Raw genomic sequence first — 21,932 nt, 5'->3', positions numbered from 1 at the left:
TTTTCTGTTTTATAAACAGTTGATTACTACAAGTCAGTCTTTGGCCCTAGTGAAAAGAAATACAACCTTTGTAATTTCTTAGTAATTTATTGTTAGAAAAATGATACAATGTACATATATAACATTAGATTATGAAAAGCATAAGTTGATGAGTGTTGCTTGGGCTTACTTGTTGACCAGACTCGGTGTTATCAGTATACATTCTTGTGCCATTGTCATTTCACACAAGTAGATACGGATATGAATATGCATACCCTAAAATCAAAACATACCAGTATAAACATGATTTTATTCACTGGGTTATTTTTACATTATCTGATGAGTTACAGGAGAAAGTATAGGTAGAGGTAAAGCTGTCCCTGTAGCAGGCTGTGAAGGCTCATTGCAGAAGACACTAGTTTCAGTAAGGTAGTACCTTTCTTTGGGGGCACGCGGTAGCATAGTTGGCTAACACACTATGCTACAAGCCAGAAGGTCATGGGTTCAAGTCCAAATGAGGTCATTGGATTTTTTCAGTCGACCTAATCCTTCCAGCCGCACTATGGCCCTGGGGTCGACTCAGCCTCTAACAGAAATGAGTACTAGGAATTAATTAAATAATTTTTCGGGGGAGTAAAGCGCGGCCGGCGTGTAAGGCTGACAACCTTACTGCCATCTTTGAGCCGATTGTCTAGATAATGTGGGACCCTCAACGTCTCACAACTCTATGGGGGCTTCACGGCCTGTTACAGGGATAGCTTTACTTTTAGTACCTTTCTTTAATTAAGCACTGTACCATGAAGATGTATTGGGGGAGGGATGACTCCATGCATTCTTGACTTTGGCACTAGATTGGATGATTAGTCACCTTCAAACTTTAACCTCTTTAGCCCAGGGAAAGTATCCCAGTAATTATGTGACATGATGCTGAGTGGGCCGGAAGACTAATCTGGGTGTTGTGGCAAAGAGACATATTCCTGACCCTGATGGTAGTTCAGCTCATAATCACTATACTGACTGAGCTTTCCTGGCTCAAAACATACACATTAGTGTACTTGTATACATTATTTACAAGATCCGTGTGTAAGCGTAGTATTTCATACAGTAACTGGACCATACATGGTCAGTCAGTATTTCTTTTGTATGAATTCAGATCCCTATAAGAGATGTAACAGGCGAGGGAAAATTCAACTGTATGGTGTAAGTAGTAAAATTGAAATTCATTACAGCTGCATGGGGAAACACTTTTCTTCTCATATGAATTTTACTGAAATCAATTATATGGAAACGCTAAAATGAAGGGGGTCAGTCAATGACAAACCATGATGTAAGGTAGCTCAGTAAAAAGTGGGTGGAAGGAAAGCTACAGTAACTGAAATGTCTGTAGCTTGAGGGAGAAATACTTTTATGAGATTAATGTTAAAGAGTAGTGTATTCAGTATTCAGTATTGAGGGGGTGAGTTTCCCCATGCACTTAGACCAGTTGTTGGTCCATTGTGCGTCCCCCTTTAATTTCTACTGTCTCCATACCCTACTGGTACTGGTGCTCGCTATCAGCCCCTTTCTGCCAGCAAGGTTCCGATCCTCTACTGGCAGTGGTATCTAATAGTCCCTTTCTGTCAGAGAGGTCGCCCCTCCTCTGGCAGTGGTACCTAATAATTCCCCATCTACTGGAGGCATTGGAAACTACTTTGGGCGGGAAACTTTTTGGTCAAATTTAGCTCAGAGGTCTCCTAGAGACATGAGGTTCTTTTACGTGCCATAAATCTATGACATGGGACAGCTTAAAGTCCCTCCCGGAGGACTTGTTCCCTGAATTTTTCCACCCTTAAAAGTTCCACGACATCCGCCGGGTTTGAACCCGCGTACCTTGAGTCATGAGGTGGGAACGTTACCCCTAGACTACGGAGGCCGCAAAGAGTAGTGTAAGTTACACATTTGAAAAAACAGACCTTTCACTGAAGCAGTGCTGTAACTCTTCCCTTACCTGCCTCTACTTAGAGGTTGTACTATAAGTGACTGAAGTTTGGTATCATCAACTTCCCCCACCCTTCCACCTTCTTCAAATATAGGATGTACAAAACTATTGTAGCAACATCAAAATTTGTACTCATCAGTGATGATCATGTACATTTCAGATAAAACATTTGAAAGCATGTCTGACAGGACTTATAATTCCGTGACCAAATAAGCAGTTGGCTTTTTGTGACAAAATTTAAAGATTAAAACACTGTTAATACCTAAGCCATGTCAGTGTGGTTCATACTTTCATACTTCATTTGTGTTTGCCCCTCTGTCATCATCTTGACCTTGCAAGCGGTTTTTCTGTAAACAGTACTTTTTTCTTTTTGTTTCTTTCATTCAGCTACATTTCAAGCACAGAACCATCTTTTTAAACTGTCATAACAATGGTATTGTAGCGTATAGGTCCATGACTGGGTACTGACCTCAAAACATCTGCTGCAAGGCAACAGTATTTTAATAAGCAAGTATTGAGCCATTATTGAATAACGCCATAGGAAACAAACGTTCCCAGGGAAAGGATTGTAGTGCAACAATAAACGGCGTTTTCTACGCGGTCTCTGCCAAGGGGTTGTCAGTTGAAAGGAAGTCTCTGAAGAGAGGACTTAGTGCAGTTGAGAATGGAAGCTGAAGAATCTCCATTGTTAAGATCCATTACCGGGAAGCGAATAATGAAAGCAGACTGAAAAGATTTAGTGTGTGCTATAGTGATTTGTAAAGTGTGGAAATTAGCGGTAGTGTTATAATTTTTTTAATTCGCTTAGTGGGGGTGGAGTCCAACTGGGTCCACTCGGCACGGCGGCCACTGATTGGACTGTTGTAGCCTGCCCCGGGTGATTATGATGATGTAGAATTTGGTGGAATGAAGATTGGCAGGGGAAACCGAAGTACTCTGAGAAAACCCGCCCCAGCGTCACTTTGTCCACCACAAATCCCACTTTACCAGACTCGGGATCGAACCCGGGCCGCCGCGGTGAGAAGCCAGGGACTAACCGCTTGAGCGATAGCGCGGCCTAGTGTTATAGTTACTTGTAGTTACGACCTGTAAGTAGTCAATAAATCCAATCTCCAAACCAAAACCCCGTCTATAGTCACTATACACGTGGCAGCTGGTGTCAGAAGTGATTGTATTGGAATCACACCCGGACACATGACGTGGAATCCGCAGTGAAATGCTATATCGGTACACTATGGAAATGGAACAGATGATGGAAAGCCTGCTGGCCAAAATGGATGCCAACCACGCAGAAGTGCTGGCCAGGATGGAAGCCCAAACGGACGTCACCCTAAATGGGATCATAGCAGACATAAGGGCCTGCCTAAAGGCGACAGAAGCCTGTCTGTAGAGTAAGGAGCCAACCTCAGTGGAGACAGTCCGCAGCGGTTCATGAGGAGGTCCCTAAAGAAGAGGCCGCAGCACCGAAGGAGTGTTATGGGGACCGGCATCCAGCCGTCGCGCGTCGCCGACGGTTGAAAAAATGGATCCAGGGCAATGACAGGTCCCGGAAGAAGTTGATCGCCGCCCGCGTAAGGGACACGGTCATCAGGGACCAGGCATGGACAGTGTTGCAGGAGGAGCCCCTGGAGAACGTACGTTCGAGAAGAGACGTCGGGCGCAGCCGTAATGCAACAACGGCATAAGGAACAGAGGCCAAAAAGAGCGATTACTTCTGGGAAGCAAGAGAACACTCAACAAGACCATCAGGCAGACCGTAGAGCTGGAGGTCGCAAAGCAAACAGTCGGGACATCCATTAGACGGCGGAAAATGAGTGTCAGGACATTGTGGGTTGGTCGGCCCCCTCCGAAACGCAAGAAGAGACGGCACAGAGACATAGGAGCATTGACCAATCTCGGATTTTGCCTATACTGAGCGGAAAAGGAGGACAATGGCGATAAACCTGGATGGACTGGCACCTCATCAAGAAATCGCTCGGGACAAGCGGCTTTAAAGAGTGAGCAGCTGGAACGGTTGGAGAGTAACCTCCGTGAGAACAGCCACGGGGCAGAAAGCTGAGAACGATCACAGACGTTACAAGCACAGCCCTCGGAAAAGAAGAAATGGCGGTACAATTCGGGATGAATAACCTTAAAGAGGGAGCAATATAGCATGTAGGCCCGTTATTGGGTAACGACCTCGAAACAACGAAACATCTGCTGCTAGGCAACAACAAGTATTCGCAGCCGTTACTGAGTAACGCCTTCGCAAACAAACATGTTCCCACTGAAACGATTGGAGTACAACAATAAACGGTGTTTTCTACGCGGTCCGTGCCAAGGGGTTATCAGTGGGATAAGTTTAGAAGTTAGTTGTAAGGGAATCTGTGAAGGAATATTTAGTCGTTGCAGTTGAGAACGCAAGCTTAAGAATCTCCATTGTTAAGATCCGTTACTGGGAAACGACTGACAGTAGACAGGAAAGATTTAGCGTGTGCTTCAGTGATTGGTAAAGTATGAAAATTAGCGATAGTACTATCGTTATTTGTAGTTACGACCTGTAAGTGGTCAGTAAACACAATCTCCAATCCGAAACCCGTCGATAGTCATACTGACTTGGACATACACATATTTCAGTTCTTCAGAGACTAACCTAAGTTTGAGTAGCCATATGAGTATGGTGCAACATAGCTTGTATAGTAAGGTGATGTATATGCGCTGTAGGTGAGCGCAGACGGGTAGCTGTAAACAAGAGGCACCAGACTTGGTTTGGGCCCTGGCACTGGCGCAGGAACTGGGGCTGGAGCAGCAGAAATCATAGCCAGAACTGCAACCAGCAATACTAGCTGGAAAACAGAAAATAGTTCTAAATGTTGACTTGAACACACACTGTAATAAGTAATGCTAATAAACATTAAATCTGTTGGACAACAGGAGCATTTAATGTGGTTATAAACAAACTGTTAGGAAGTTGATACAGAAAGTTAGGTCACATTCAGGAGTTCCCATGTTCAGACCTTGACCTGGAGACTGGCCAGTGATTGAAGTTAACTCTTTCAAAGGGACTCGACAGAGTAGGTGTCTCCCCCCCCCCTCACCTGAGGACAGTTTTCAAAACGTGTTCTCTAGTTTTTAGAATACCCGACGAAGGAAAAAGGCCGAAAGCCTTCGTCAGAACCCTTTAGATATGCTTGTTTCTGGGTCCTTCGCCTTTAATGTGCGTCAACTTCTCCGACTTCTGCGAACGGCGGGTAGTGTTCATCATTACGGCGTTCATTCATTTCAAGGCAGTGTGCTCTAGTTGCTGTTACAAATAAGCGGCCTCCGTAGTCTAGAGGTAACGTTCCCACCTCATGATTCGTGGTACGCGGGTTCAAACCCGGCGGAGGTCGTCGAATTTTTAAGGGCGGAAAAATTCAGGGAATAAGTCCTCCGGGAGGGACTTTAAGCCGTGTGTCCAGTGTCGTAGCTTTACGGCACGTAAAAGAACCTCATATCTCCAAAGGAGGTCACAGCCAAATTCAAGAACGTTTCCCGCCCAACAAGTAGTCGCTAAAACCTCTGATAGATGGGGGAAGCATTATAGATACTGCCAAGCTAGTGGAGGCCGAACTCGCTGGCTCTGTCGGGACTGATGGTACGCACCAATATCGGTAGGATATAGAGACTGGCAGAATATCATAGAGGGAAGCACAATGGACCAATACTGGTCTAAGTGCATGGGGAAACCCACCCTCTCCAATAACTAACTAACTACTGTTACAATTGATTATTACTCGTATGGTATTTGATTTATCATTTGAATGAAGAATTTAAATGCTTTAATTATCCGATTTTTGTGTCACTCTGTGTAAGTAGCTAGCTACTGCCTGATTGCTCGGATTCAATTCACGACAAGGTAAAACTTCCTATTTTCACCAGCATGTCCGTACTGTGCCTGGAATCCACACAGTCCACTAGTTAAAGGGAACAGCAGGTCGAGAGGTCAGAATATGACGATGACCACTCATTTCCATCTGGTTCCGAGGTTAAGAAGCATGGGTAATTACCTCCACATCCTTTATGCTAGTGTTTCTCAACCGCCAGGTCGCGGCACCAATTATACCGGGCCCTCGTCTTATAGAAAAAAGAATTTACCGGACCGCGGTATGACAAAGGTTGAGACCCACTGCTTTATGCGGCTTCATAATGAGGTACTTACTCCCGGGGCAAAACTATTTCAATCATTACTTCTATCAAGGAAAGAACAATGTATGACTATTGGTTTTTGAGAAATTAGAAAACTATTTAAAACCTGATGACAAAACAGTAACGCTGAACCATTTGATTCTGTCACATGTGCAGCCTTGTTGTCTTTCCCCACACAATTAGATTAACCTAATTTAGCCAACATTTAATTAAGTTCTTGAGAAACATTAATGATGAAAATTTCTGTCTTCTGGGATATAACGCCGTATAGTCCCTTGAAAGTCAACATCAAATCCTATAACATGAATTATCTGAGTAAATATTTCTACCTGTTGCACGACTGATTATATTTTTACTTGACATTATAAAGTGCTAACAAAATCAGGAGATTTGTGGCTTTCACGGCGGTGACTATGAAGAAAGCAGTCTTCTGGGATTTGGCACCGTGTATATGTGGTGTTAACCGACGTTTCGGAGGAACGTATCGCCTCCATCTTCAGGGTAGAAGGAAAAATATAAGAAATCCGCAAGCGAGGAGACCGTGAGAACCGGTAAAAGCAGTGTTAACACCACATATACACGGTGCCAAATCCCAGAAGACTGCTTTCTTCAAAATCAGGAGAGACTGAAAATAAATGGAACACAACTTCAGGTCTATTCTGATGATGTTAATTCAGAAAATCAATCAATAAATATAATAAAGAACAACTCAGAAAATCTTATTAGTTACTAGTAAGGTATTCGGTATAAATATGAAAGTAGAGCAAATGCACACATATATCCATGTATCGTCTGCAGAATGAGTAACAAACTAATAATGTGACATTCGTATGTATGCTGCGGTATAGCGAATTGTTAATCAGTGTAAATCAGTTAAATTGTTGTAGTTACGATTTACAAGCATCCAAATACCCAACCAAACCTCGCGTCTAGCCACTGAAACACGCGACAAAATATTATATAGAATAAGCCATCACTTCTTCACTTGCCAAAATTAAATTACCTGGGAACGACAATAACGTAAAAATGATATCCACGCAGATATTAAAAGCAAATTAAATTCAAGGAGTGCTTGCTACCATTAAGTTTTATATTTGCTTCTGGAAAATAAGAAGAAAGGGGGGGGGCGGAGAGAACTACACAAATACGAATTTCCAAATTTGTACCATTCACCATATATTATTAGAGAACAACTAATATTGCTAAGCGCTATATCTCTCGAGTATCACGGAAAGATAAGCGCCTGGTACTCACAATAGCTCTCATTGTTGATGGCTGAAGGACGCTGCGCGTGGACCACAGGGCGCTACAGCTGAGCGGTGTGTTGCTTAAACGGCAAGAGCAGCAATTTATACTCGGGCCCCTCCTCAGTAGTGTCCTCACAGTCCACTGTTATGTCCATCTCTGTGACGTCAAACAGAATACTAAGTGCAAGTCCCGAATGTTTCTTTAACCATTCACTCTCTCATTGTGAGGATGTTTACCAGCGTTTGTGGTGACAGAACAGGTACAAACTAACAAAGACTGATGGATAGGAGGTTACTTAATGATATTGTACCAGTTACAGAGGCCGATCACAGTGGCCGCGCGGTCTAAGGCATGAACTTTCTTCCCTCGCTCGGACGCTGGAATCATTAGCTCGAATCTCACTCAAGGCATGGTTGTCTCTATGCGTTTATTCTGTGTTTGTGTTGTTCTTTGTGTAGGCAGAGGCCTTGCGAAGGGCTGATCCCCCGTCCAAGGAGCCCTACTGACTGTATAGGATCAAGAAACTGAAAGAGCGGTCGATGTCCAACAAAGTGCTGTCGAACCATAACAATAACAACAACAATATGTTACAGAGGTTACTTAGGGTGGGATGGTATTCAAGGATGAACACATTCGTTTAAATGTATGTGATTGAGGGAGTGAGTAGTCGTGGTCGGTTTCCAGATACTACCCCGTCATTCGCCTGGAGCTAATGAAAGATAACGAGAAATCTCTGGTTAGTAAAGATGAGGTTCAGAAACAGTTAATCGTTTCTTTGAGAAAGGCCTGTTGAGAAGAATATCCGGACCCAAGAGACTGGAAGTAATGGAAGGCTGTAGATCGTTACACACCGAGGAGCTTCCTAAATTTGCTCTTAAACGCGTCACTGAGATAATTAAATGAAGCAGCAAGAAACAGATGGCAAATGCATACAGTCATACGAGCCCCTGAAGGTGGTTCTGTGGGATTGAAACGTATTAAGGCGATTGTATTTACTCAAGTTTTAGTTTGAGTTCTTGCACTTGATGGTTGTCTTATTGCTTAACAATTAATGCAGGCAGATCTTTCTTACGCAAACCTGATTCTGGTGATCTAGGCATAGTTTGGAGATGGATATAAGATCTGAGGATGCAGATTGGATTCAGCTGACTCAAGACTTTCACTAGTGACTGGCTCTTGCGCAGAAGATAATGACACATACGGTTTAACAAAAGGGAGATTGAAGCCTTGAGTAGATGACCGACTGTTAGCTTTTCAAGAAGGATGCTGCTTCACGGAGTCAGTTACTTGGTAAATACATTCTCACCATAGCATACAGGAATAAACACGCGACTGTCACCTGCTGTATAGGAACGTGCAGACTGCTGGCCGTTACGCGATGTACAATTATTCGACACCCCCAAGAGCAGATGTTACGTAATGACTTGCAGCTCCCAACTATAAACGCTCACCGGCCACTAATTCTGTATTCCAGCCATCGGCGTGAGGCAAAGAAACGTGTTTGTTCTCCTTAAGTTTTTTTAAGATCTCATGGCCGTTGAGTTCGTGTATGCTGTCACATTCATTACGGTCTTGTCTAGTAGTGAAAGAAGCATATCCACAGAAATATTTATGAAGGACTTTAGAACAAATACAACTTAACACGGATAGGAAATATGGGTAATTTATAATTTTAACGTACCGCATTAGAAATATGCCATGGTAAGTGGGTCCCTTGTCACCACGGCATGCCGCGTCCTCAGGTTGCGAATGGAGGAGGCGGCTTCAGAGATGGAAAGTAGCTACGAATATATTGAATAAGCAGTCGCGGACAGTCGACAAAGGGCGGTCTTTCAGCTTGGTGTTTGGGCATGTGGCTAAATATTCCTCACTATAAAAAAAAAAATAAGCTTGTTACGAAATGACACAAAGGACATCGGACTTGGATGGATTCTTTGGATAAACAATCTAAGCTAAGGATAATGGGCATGAGATATGTTACGTGGAATGTAAAAAGTCTGTATAGGGCAGGTTCGCTCATGAAAGTTGCGAACTTTCGTTAGGAGATTTCAGTACCAAAGTAACATTGCCACATCCAAAATTTTATTGTCAGAAGTACAATATTCCTACATCATAATATTCATAAATTTACTTGGACATTTCCTGATGGTAAGACTCACAATCAAACTGACCATATTTTGATACAGAGAACACTGTATACCAGTTACTTTATGTCTGGTCATTCAGGGGGAGCAGACTGTGATAATGACCATTATCAGATGATGACAAATTTAAGGAGAGACTGGCAGTGAGCAAACAGAAAACGCACAGATTTCTTATGGAAAGGTTCACAATCAGGATATTAAACGAGATGTAGGGTAAAGATCAGAATTATGTTGAACTCTCAAATAGGTTCGCAGCTTTGGAAAACTTAGACGCTGAGGTGGAAATTTGTGAAACTATTTGATTGAATATCAAAATTTCAGCCGAAGAGAGTGGAGGTTATAATAAATTGAAGTAGGATAAACCATGGTTTGAAGAAGGATGCTCGAAATTGTTAGATCAAAGGAAAGAAGCCAATTTGCAGTGCAGAACCTGAGCTGAATCTGAATAATATAAGGCTTGAAGTCAGCAGGCATTTCAGGAACAAAAAGGGGGAACATCTGAAAGTCAAAATTAATGAGCTTGCAATGAATAATAAGAACAAGAATAAGAACAAGAATATTAGAGACCTGTATACAGGAATAAATAAATTTAAGAAGGGTTACCAGCGTAGAAATAATTTAGTAAAGGGTGAGAATGGTGATCTGCTTGCAGATCCCCACAAAATTTTGAATAGACGGGAGAAAGAACTGCCTCTCTCAGTTATTGAATGCACATAGAGTCAGTAATGTTAAGCAGAGTCTTTGTAAGTTACACTTGCTATTGTAAAGGTGAAAAGGTATAAATCGCCAGGTAGTGATCAAATTCTGGCAGAAATGAATTAAGCATGAGGTTAAATATTACGTTCTAAGATCCATAAGCTAATTCATTCTATTTGATATAAGGAAAAATTGCCTGATCAGTGGAAGGGTCTATTATTGTACCAGTTCATAAGAAGGGTGAAAAAACTGACTGCAGTAACTATCATGGGATATCACTGCTATCAACTTCATACAAAATTTTATCCAATATTCTTCTTCCAAGGTTAATTCCACATATAGATGAAATTATTAGGGATCATCAGTGTGGGTTTTGACATAACAGATCAAATACTGATTAGATTTTTTCTTGCATTCTTCAGATGCTGGAGAAACAATTGGAACACAATGAGACAGTACATCAGCTATTTGTAGACTTCAAGAAAGCCTATGATTCAGTTAGGACAGAAGTATTGTGCAGTATTCTCATAGAGTTGGGGGTACCCATGTAACAAGTCAGGCTGATTAAAATGTGTTTAAACAAAACATATGGTAAAGTCCATATAGGTAAACGTTTGTCTGATAATTTCTCTATCCAGAATGGTCTAAAACAAGGAGATGCTTTATCGCCACTCCTTTTCAACTTTGCTTTAGAATATGCCATTAGAAGGGTCCAGGAAACCAGGTTGGACTGAAATTAAATGGGACATATCAGCTGTCCGTCTATGCCAGTGATGTGAATCTACTGGGTGATAATATATACTATGTAGATGCTATAAAGAGAAACACACCAACTTTAATTGACACTAGTAAGGAGGTTGGCCTAGAAGTAAACACAGAGAAAACTAAGTATATGTTACTGTCTCATCACCAAAATGCAGGGCAAAATCATGATATAAAGACAGGAAACAGATGTTTTGGAAATGTGGCAGAGTTCAGATATTTGGGAACGACGATAACAAATCAAAACCTTATTCAGAAGGAAATTAAGAGGTGATTGAACTCGGGTAATGCTTGCTACCATTCAGTCCAGAACCTTTTGTCTTCTCATCAGCTGTCCAAAAACATAAAAATTAGAATACACAAAACTATATACATAATTTTGTCTGTGGTTCTGTATCTGCGTGAAACTTGGTCTCTGACATTAAGGGAGGAACATAGACTGAGGGCGTTTGAGAACAGGGTGTTGAGAATATTTTGGACCGAAGAAAGATGAAGTGACAGGAGGTTGGAGAAAACTGCATAATGAGGAGCTTCATAATTTGTACTCTTCTCCGAGTATAATTAAAATGATGATGTCAAGGAGGATGAGATGGTCAGGGCAGGTAGCACAAATGATGGAGAAGAGGAATGCATATAGGATATTGGTGGGAAAGCCTGATGGAAAGAGAAAGAGACCACTGGGAAGACCAAGGCATAGGTGGGTGAACAAATTAAAATGGATCTTAGAAAGATAGGATAGGATGGTATGGATTGAATTGATCTGGCTCAGGATAGGGACCAGTGGAGTGCTCTTGTGAACACGCTAATGAACCTTTGGGTTCCAAAAAATTCTGGGAAGTTCTTGAGTTGCTGCATAACTGGGGGCTTCTCAAGAAGGGCTCAGCTCCATGGAGTTAGTTATTAGAAATACAGGAACATATGAAGGTATGTATTTGAATAGCAGTTTGTGAATATCTGTGAATGTTCTCTTGGTATGGGTCTCTTAAGTTGCCAAGGAACTGTGACTATTATAAATTTCAGCTCGTCTTACTAAACATAAATTCGTATTGAAGAAGTATGTACCATAAGGTCTACTAAAAATGCTGTCACGAGAAAAGTTGAGATTTGAAGGGTAGCTGCGTCTCTTAGCTTCTCCTGCTTTTGATACGTCAACTGCCCAGCTTCTCCGTTGGCGCATTTTTTCGTTTTCATGATTGTATAACAGTTATGTCTGTAGTGGAGGAGGAAGAATTAAGTGAAAACACTCATTTTGACACAGTCTTAGCAAATACGAGGCAACAAAGCAGTTCAAATATAGGTAAAGGTGTTCTCACTGGATACACTGTACTGAGAGGTTTACCTTTGTTCCTTCAACCGAATGATGGGATATTTTTTTTATTGCTAGTGGGGTGGGACTAAGTCCCTTGTACTGCTGCCACTTCTGGCCTATTGTACCAACCCCAGATGATAGGTGAGGGTGATTGTGGAGCAATTGGTGGAATGAAGATTGGCAGGGGAAACCGAATTACTCTGAGAAAACCTGCCCCAGCGCCACTTTCTCCACCACAAATCCCACTTGACCAGACCCGGGATCGAACCCGGGCTGCCGCGATGGGAATCCAGCGACTAACCGCTTGAGCTATGGCGCGGTCTATGATGGGGTATTACTTACCAGCAAATTAAAGCCTCTTCTACCCCAAGCCCTTTCCGTCTCATAGCACATGAATATCATCGTATTTACTTCGATGATCTCTGTAATTAATTCAGCGTTGTCAAATAATTTATGAACCAATTTTAAATACTGCAGAACTATCAGAGACCACGGTTTCGTCAAGTGAGTAGAATATTCATGAAGTCACAAAGATACCGAAATTAACATTATAAACAAAAACACAAGCATACGACGATACAAAAAGTGTCAATGTAAATAGAACTCCAGTGTTAATTTTGGCCGTCCCTGTGTCACTGCCCTCCACAGTTCACTGTTTTCATTCTGTTACAAAATATTTTATATGAAACTGTTTGCTTTGGATATTTCGTATTTATTCCAGTTCTATGTTGGTTTTAAGAATGGAATAATTTATGGAACACCGTATGAAGTTATTGTTTCATGGTGATTGGCAGAGACAAGGGAACGCCTTGGGGAACAGAAAGGCAGAGATATACAGTCAAACCCCTACCCCCCAGAGCTATGACGTGGAATTTTTCAGATTTGACAAGTTAGATCAGTTGTCTTTCCTTCATCGTGGTGTTAACAGTGCCATGATGTATTTCCTCGGTTTATTAATTTGTTTTATAGTGGTGTCCTTAAGAGTCAATATTTTTTATTCCAAATTTTTCACATTAACTGTTAATTGAAAAATAGAAAACTGAACCCCCGACACCACTGTTCTCCTAATCTGAAGTGCTAGAAGTAGGACGAACCTGGAACTCAAACTTCATTTGAAGTGAATTGCCGGGAGCTGTGGGGTAAATTATACGTGAAGTAAGGAAAAGATGACGGTAGTTATATAAAGATGGAACACTTTACATAATAGTGACCATGAACTTGTGCCTTTTGACACGACATCCATTACGTCATTAACTACCAGAATTAACGCAATATTATTAGCGTTTTTCTATACCTGTAAAAATAATAAATAAAAATCGTGCAAGTACGGCCGAATATGAGGACAGGTATTTTTGTAACTTACGTAATATAACAACGGAAGTCTGTGCAGATGGTGTGATTATGATATTGTATCAATCGCGTAATCGCCGGCCACGATAGCCGAGCGGTCTAAGGCATGTACTGTCTTCGCTCGCTTGAAACCGGGATCGTGGGTTCGAATCCCACTCAGGGCATAGATGTTTAGTTTGTGTGTGCGCGTTTTTCTGTGTTTGTGTACAGGTAGAGGCCTTGCGACGAGCTGATCACCCGCCCAAGGAGTCCTACCGAATGTGTAAGATCTAGAAAAACCGAAGTGAACGGAGAAGTTCATGGAGGTAGGCCTAGGCCCACTGGGGCTGTAGTGCCAAGAAAAAAAAAAAGTTGATACATAATATGTGCACGACACCAAATATTATTATGATGGTCAAATCACTGAGGGTGAGGTAGGGCTTATCGCTGGAAATGCGTAAGAAATTTTATTCAGGGCGAAATTAAAAGTCTTTAAAGTTGAGGCCCTGGCATATCAATGCAATGACTTCGCTGTTAGGCTTAAAATAAAATCGTAATTTAGAATCCTGTTTTTGACAGACGATTGGCATTTCCATGTAGGAGATCAGCGAGATTAGGAAATTCGTACAGATAACCACTTCTCAGGAATGTTACCTTGTAACACCTTATAAAACGGCTAACGAAAATATAGACCCCGCAGAGGGAGCCTTCGTGTTTGAGATTACGCAATAGGACGCTATACACGTGCGTGTCCTAAAGAACTACGCAGTCTCTTTCGGTACTGTTCTTCCCCACGCTTTGTTTATATTCTTACAGCATTACCATATAACGCATGCCTGTTTTTCCAACCTACCAAAACCGCTGATTAAGGATGTTATAATCATTATTATTGCTGCTCGCTCTAGAACTTGGCCCTGAAAGAGCAAAATAAAAACATCACACAAAAAAAGTCAATAATTGGATTTCAAGGAGTTGTTGAACTTTGTTGTCCTTGAAGAAAGGCCACGAGCTGTGGACAAATTTTGAGTGCTGTTGTAGAATGGAATATTCCGTTTGAATAGAATAAAAGTGAATTTATATCTTCAGAACTTCTGGATAGGTTCGAAGAGCTTCACAGGTTTTGTAAGCAGTTAGTATGTTAGGTCAATGAATATGGTATGCACAGAAGATTGCAGTTGTATATTCTACCTGAATGTTAGTATGCTTGTATTTGTTGTCCGTGGAACTGGAATAGCTCAGTCTGAGTAGTGACCAACCTTCCAGCTGTATGACGTGAAGCGTGGATTAGATTCCCGGAAGGGGCCAGAGATTTTTTTTTCTTCTATCAAGCGTTCAGATTGGCTCTGGGACCCATTTGGCCTCTTAACATGTGAGTACCGGAAGTTCTTTACCAGGAGTTACGGTGACCGGGGTGTGAAACTAACCACTTCTTATAATGCCGTGGTTAAGAATGCGTGGAGCTGTATTTCAACCAACCATGTATCGTCATGAGTGGTGCTTACTTAAGCACATGGACAACTTTAGACCCTACCGCCTAATCTGCAACTCTAAAAACACTGTGCAGTTAGAATGTAGAATTTCGGTCCCGTTCACCTGTTCACAGTCCTGAGACTCTTACGGCATAGAACGTATTTGTATGGAATACATGTACATTTGACAATAAGTAAGTCAAATACATTTGGAGACATATATGTATTGTCGCTTTCAAACTAATACAAGTCTTCAAACTGAAGATGTGGAACGCAGTTTTACATCTACAATTTAAACATATTACATGTAGAAGCCTGTTCTCAGGTTACAGTAATCACCAATGTCAAAGAGTTTTAAAATGGAGACTTACATCAGTTAGAAACTTTTAATTCCTGTTTGTTAGAGTCGCCAAAATGCAGGATAACTGATTTGTAATTTCGATTTCTTGGAGATTCTGTATAATGCAAAGTTACCTATTTCTTTGAGTACCGTCAATTTCGAAACTCTGATACTTGTTCAGTTTTTATTATTGCTAGTGGGGTGGAACTAAGTCCCTTGTACTGCGGCCACTTCTGGCCTATTGTACCAGCCCCAGATGATAGATGAGGGTAATTGTGGAGCAATTGGTGGAATGAAGATTGGCAGGGGAAACCGAAGTACTCGGAGAAAACCTGCCCCAGCGCCACTTTGTCCACCACAAATCCCACTTGACCAGACCCAGGATCGAACCCGGGTCGCCGCTGCCAGCGACTAACCGCTTCAGCTATGGCGCGGCCTATTTGTTCAGTTAGTCAAGAAATTCCCCGACGTTTATAGTTACGAAACTTGAAAGTGCATTACCATATGCACAAGAGTCCGCCACTCTTCCAAATTCTGGGCCAAATTGATCCAGTTCACACCCTCCCACTCTATCTTTAAGATCCATTTCCATAGAATTCTGTCATCTACGCATAGGTCTCCCAGTTGACCTCTTTTCTTCCAGTTCTCCAACAAAAATCTGTACACATTTAACTTACTTCATACTTTTAATCATGAATGCAGCGATATGAAGTGTGAATTGCAACAAGGAAACCATCGTGGGCTCTTTTATTATATTAAACGCGTTCACATCACTTCAGCCCCCAAATGAGGGTGGAAGTCTTCCTTCAGAACAATTGCCATTGAAAACGCTTCTACAGTGTAGTATATACTCTCTAAACATTCTTGCTCAATGGCTGCTTGTCCTTGACACATATACGAATCGTACACTGATGTAGATGACACAACATTTACCGGTACTTTTCGGATTCTGAGAATGAATAGTGGATAAAATACTCTGGCGCAATAATGATTGTACCTCGACATGTTGTCGAAGAAACCCTGTCACCTGTAAGTTTTATAATTAAACAGTCCGTTAAAGTGAAACTGAAGATAAGATCTGGACAAGTCTCCAGTTCTTCCACGGTCTCATTCATATGTTAATGCAGTCATTACCACACGATACACGTGGAAATACACACTGCCTTCTCCAGGTGAAGGAAAACAATTGAACTCACATGACGAGTGACCTCCATCTAAGCAAAATTCATTGACATGTCTTAGACATTAAAAAAATTACGAGCTATTCTGTTGTTTAGTCACGTTGGCGTAATTACTGTGGATTGAATTGGCAAATTAACGTTGCTATAGTCGGCACCCTAGACTTATCAGAAGATGCGACATTACTGACTGAAAGAGGACAAAACCATAGAAAGGAACTGGTTATTTAAGTTCCATTCATAAGGGAAAATGTGGCCGAGACACAGTTCCCAGAGTATTGGGTTAAGTTTGCCGTCATTTGTAAAGCATAGCGCGTAGGCTCCCGTTCCCGCTCATATACACAGCGTAATTCACGCACAAGCTCACCATACTGTGATTCCCTACTAATAAAAGAGTCGCAAATATTGTATAGCGTAGGTCCTGTAATGTTTAGTTTTCAAAACGCACGTCACCGTCAAATGGCGCAAGCAATGGGCGCTTCATAGTTACAATAATTGTTCCTAGCAGCATCTGTCTAGTTCAAGCCAGACGGCAGTACACCACAGAGCATTCTCTGAAATACGCCTTAACATGTTTGTATCGACCGTTGTCATAGTTGTCTGAAGTCTCGCCACGAGATTTTCGATAGTCCAGGGAGGTACTCTTGCTCGTTCACGTGTTGCCACAAGAAAATATCCATCGGAGTTAGATTCGGCGATCAAGGAGGCCATGCAATCCGAACTCGACGTCCGTTCCACCTTCTTGGATGCGTTCAACCACCGTCGGGCATTTTTTCCCACAGTGCGCTGGAGCTCCGTCATGCTGCAACCACAGCCTTTGCCTCATAGCTAGGGACACATTTTTTAATAGTCCCGATAAATAGTTTCCAGAAAATCACGATGTAGCTGAGCAGTTAGCATCTCAGGTAGCGGATAGGGGACCACAACAGCGTCCCTGGTGATTCTAGATAGCCTAGACGCTGACGATGGAGCGGGATGCATACCCACGTTCGCGGATAGCATGAGGATTATCCCGTACTAGAGAAGACTGTTGTGGACGTTGAATACACCCTCACGGGCAAAACATGCTTCGTTTGTCCACAGAATGGCGTCCGTGGAGAACGATCTTATGGTAACATGCGTGCGCTCGGTGAATAATGGTATGGATGCAATTGATCATTATGATGTACGTAGTTCGGGGTTCCTCGGTGGGAAAGTCCCAATTCTCGTGCCTTCTTCACGGCTCTCTCCACAGCTGTAATTATGACATCTTTGGCTGGTGTCCGTACAGTCTGTAGACGACCTGCAGTCACTTCCTATCTCATGGAGACGTTGCTCCAATCGTCGAAACACGTTAGCACCTGCATGACCTCTATTATGATAACGCGGAGCGTATTCCCTTGAAGCGGTATCAGCTCAACAGTTACCAAGGTTAAAAGCATATTGCAGTATTCGTCGTGTATGAATTTCATGATCATTCTATCACAACTGACACCTAATTAGCACGCGTCTTGATTACCTAACAACGCGCTATGTATCGTCATGACAACACTGTTGTTACCCCATTTAACAATTAAGCGTCTCGAAAAATAAATTTTCAGGAAGTGTGTTGTACAAAATTATTTAATTGTTTTCTAACAAGGAATCACGCTATGGAAAGTCTGTGAACGAATCAAGTTTCATACTGTGTATTTATTCAACTGCCTGTTTTAGTTGATAACTTTTGTATTATTATTTCCTTGCACGACTTAAACAATGGAAAATGGGAATGAGATTTGACACTTTGAAGTTAAGGAGTTCCTGTAAGTCATGTTCATTGAAAAATTAGTAAGCATTTATATTTATATCTTTGCCTGTGGTTTCAAGCTCAGACAACCTAGTTCTACCTTAAGAAAATTGTAAATTTTAATTTCACACATTCTCAAAGTAATCTGCTGCACATTATTGCAGAATAATAAATACTAATAAAAAGGTTAATAGAAAACTGATTTGTAGTTAAATGGATTAAGACAGTTCATGATTCCATTGTTATTTTTGTTTTCTTAAATGTTTTTGCTGAAAGTTGCCTCTTAAAATTATATGTGTAATTCTTTTCAAAGTATTTCAATTTTTGTGGGTAAAATGTCTTCTGGAAATATCACCCTCCACCATAGCCATGTGAGTATAAGATGATGAAAAGAGAACCTAGTGCCCGTAGGTATAATGGGGCTATCCTGTCACTTGGGAACATAAATACAGGGACCTGGTCCTCCAGGTTGGGTTGGACACAAGGCTGACAACCTTGCTCTATAAAAAAATCAGCCATTGCAAAAACAACGATCACACAAAACAGTTGTCACTATAAACTCTGCCGAAACTAGTCCTTACCTTCTGAAGCAACGGTAGGTGGCTTATCGACTCAGGAATGTTAGCTCTATGCGCTCATAGCGGCAAAACGCGGTACTACAAAAGCTCTGCCCACAAAAAAATTAGTTCGGTTTCTTTTGGGTACCCCATCGTATGTCATCAACATACCCATAATATGCAATTATTTCATGTTTTTTCAGGACTGGGTATATATGTTCATGTTCCATAAGTGAGTAAGTAAAGGTATCCCTGTAACAGGCCGTGAAGGCCCACAGGGTTGTGAGATGCTGAGGTTCCCACATTTTCTAGACAATCAGCTCACAGATGGTGGCAAGGTTGTCAGCCCTACGTGCCGGCCGCCCTTTACACTCCAAGAACATTCCAAAAATATTCCTGGTACCCATTTCTGTTAGAGGCTTCATGGACCCCAGAGCCATGGTGTGGCTCAAAGGATTAGATCTATTGAAAAATCCAATATCCTCATCGGGACTTGAACCCACTGTACATTTATCATTACTGGTGATGTCTTGCATTATTGTAGTGATGTGCATTTATGTGATCTAGCTGATCTAGTGTTGCACTTCTGGGTACTAATATTATTACGCCTGATTAAAATGTGACCACCAGCCCTGCAGTACCAGAAGATTTAAAATCTATATTTCTTGACAGTGAACTTGGCTAAATCCGCCAGCCAACCTCGTGGTGCTGGGAGATTTAAAGTCTCCTTTCCCCCCCCCGCTTCAGAGTTGAAAGCACTGTGTCTTATAACTGTATCTGCTTGCCTCTTCTGTACACTACCATACTGTGTATGCATTAAAATGGATTTCAGAAGTCATAGTTGTTGCATAATTTGCACATGAGTTTGACATGATTTCAACATGAATATGAAGTACATGATCTTACAGGCAGTGTTTTCTGGTTTTATGAACACTAGAACCACATACAAGTGTTGTAGGACAGTATATGCCAAGCAGAGTAATGCCATATTTTTCAAAATTTAGCCCTCTTACAACATGGAGCAGATGCCAATGTTCGCAACGCTGAAGGCAAAACTGCATTGGAACTGGCAGATGCTGCAACAAGGCCTGTGCTCACTGGAGATCATCGGAAAGAAGAACTGCTTGAAGCAGCTAGATCTGGAGCTGAGGATCGCTTGCTTACCGTGCTGAACCCGCTGAATGTCAACTGTCATGCTAGTGATGGCCGTCGCTCAACTCCTCTGCATCTTGCAGCAGGATACAACCGTAATCGAGTGGTACAGTTATTGCTGCAGCATGGGGCAGATGTCCATGCAAAAGACAAGGGGTGAGGATTTTGATTCCTATAGAATATTTTTTACCAAGATCAATTTGGAATGCATTGGCTGTATCTTTAATGTTGATGTTATACATTATATGCATAATTGTAATACTATTGATTGATTTTACAAATTGTCAGAACTAAACAATATCTGAATTTAAGGTTCATATCTGTCTGTGTTTCCAAGAGCTACATAAGGGATAGTAGGAGCTGTGGTAGCATAATCGGTATAGCCACTGGCTATGGGCTGGACGACCGAGGGTTTGGAGTTCAAGTCCCAGTAGGGTCAAGAATTTTCTCTTCTCCATGTCATCCAGACCAGTTCTGGGGTCCACCCAAGCTCCTAGCCAATAGGTACTGGGGGCTCTTTCCCCAGGGGTAAAGCAGTACTGTAATACTGTACCTTCATAATACTATAGGCCTACCTGTATTTAAATTTACTCAACCTCGTTTTATGTCATCTCATGGCCTATGTAATACTTTTTTACATTACACAGAAGTATGAATTAGTTATTTCAATCACAGTGTTCAACAACATCCAACACTTTTTACGAATATTCACACTTAACACTTAAAAAAATTTAATATTGTCGTTTGCTTTTTTGCTGCATTTTCCTTTTTACGGATATCCGTACGAAGCCCACGTACTATTAGCTTGTCACTCTTCACTCTCAAGATAGTCTAGTAAGGATTCCAAATGATTAAGAGCAGCACCATGTGATATTTTCTTACTAGCAGCAGCATCCACATCTTCCTCATTCTCACTTTCTTCCCGCTCTTCTAGCTGCACCCCCACTGCTTAACATTTTGAAGCCCGGTTCACACAAGTTTCTGTTCAATACTTATCACAACACGCTTCCTTTTACACCCTGACATTTTGCTAATGCACTTGAGGATCGATACAAAGAGACTAACTCGGGCGGTCTATCTGTCCTTGAAACTTTCCACAAATCCTTGCATTCTTTCACCCCTACCCTACAACACTGTGTTAGCATAACGGGACCAAAAAATGCAGAGCTCGATTCACACTAGTGCGAAAAGAGTGTTACAACTCACCATGTGAAACAAAAGTGAATGAATATTAAACAACATACAAGCCTCAAAAAAGCCCCGGTTAAGCCGCAAACTGGTTTATCTGCCCCCGGATAATCGAGAGTTGAGTGTATGTGCAAAATAAAAATAACGAGTTTTGTGCAAGGAGGAAAGAAAGAATTTAATATGCAGTGTACAATCAACACACACCTGATGATGAGCCTTGTAAGACCAAAACATGTCATGTAGTTTTTTTCAGTCGTTTACATTCCCTATAGAACGGACAATACTTTGTAAGATGAGGCACCGACTAAATAAATGACATTAAAAATACATCTACATCAAGAGTCTCCAATAACAGTTAATATATATACACAAAATACAGAATACTCAATTTGTCCATGGGAACACAACAAAATCACAAAAACCAACGACTGACTCGATGATGTAAAGCATCAATCGAAAAATTTTATTCTTGTTTTATATAATCTAATTTATTACATATTTATGCCAAGTATTTTAATATAATTAATATTATTGTATCAAATTTTATTAGTACTGCAGTTCAGTGGTTGTATATATGTTGGCCATGTATTTGCCTGATGATGGCTTTTAATAGCCGAAACATGTAGCAGAGCCAAACTAGGCACTGACCTTGATATAGTTCTGTTGTGATG

The 21,932-nt window shown here is 41.5% G+C and overlaps 2 protein-coding genes across 2 annotated transcripts; one reads left to right on the top strand and one right to left on the bottom strand.

Moving 5' to 3' along the window:
* Positions 1 to 67: 67 nt before the first annotated feature.
* LOC111874506 lies at positions 68 to 7,480 on the bottom strand. The gene is made up of 3 exons (XM_023870068.1): positions 7,379 to 7,480; positions 4,590 to 4,782; positions 68 to 255 (listed from the first exon to the last, which is right to left on the bottom strand). Exons 1-3 carry the CDS (start codon positions 7,388 to 7,390, stop codon positions 221 to 223), a joined length of 240 nt encoding a protein of 79 aa, XP_023725836.1. The 5' UTR covers positions 7,391 to 7,480; the 3' UTR covers positions 68 to 220.
* Positions 7,481 to 11,892: 4,412 nt separating this feature from the next.
* Positions 11,893 to 20,515, top strand: LOC117283095 (poly [ADP-ribose] polymerase tankyrase-like). Its single transcript, XM_033755473.1, has 3 exons — positions 11,893 to 11,898; positions 15,188 to 15,275; positions 19,926 to 20,515. Exons 1-3 carry the CDS (start codon positions 11,893 to 11,895, stop codon positions 20,231 to 20,233), a joined length of 402 nt encoding a protein of 133 aa, XP_033611364.1. The 3' UTR covers positions 20,234 to 20,515.
* Positions 20,516 to 21,932: the final 1,417 nt, after the last annotated feature.

The sequence above is a fragment of the Cryptotermes secundus genome, unplaced genomic scaffold, assembly GCF_002891405.2.
Source record: "Cryptotermes secundus unplaced genomic scaffold, Csec_1.0 scaffold629, whole genome shotgun sequence".
Taxonomy (NCBI): domain Eukaryota; kingdom Metazoa; phylum Arthropoda; class Insecta; order Blattodea; family Kalotermitidae; genus Cryptotermes; species Cryptotermes secundus.
This window is presented reverse-complemented; position numbering and strand designations above follow the sequence as displayed.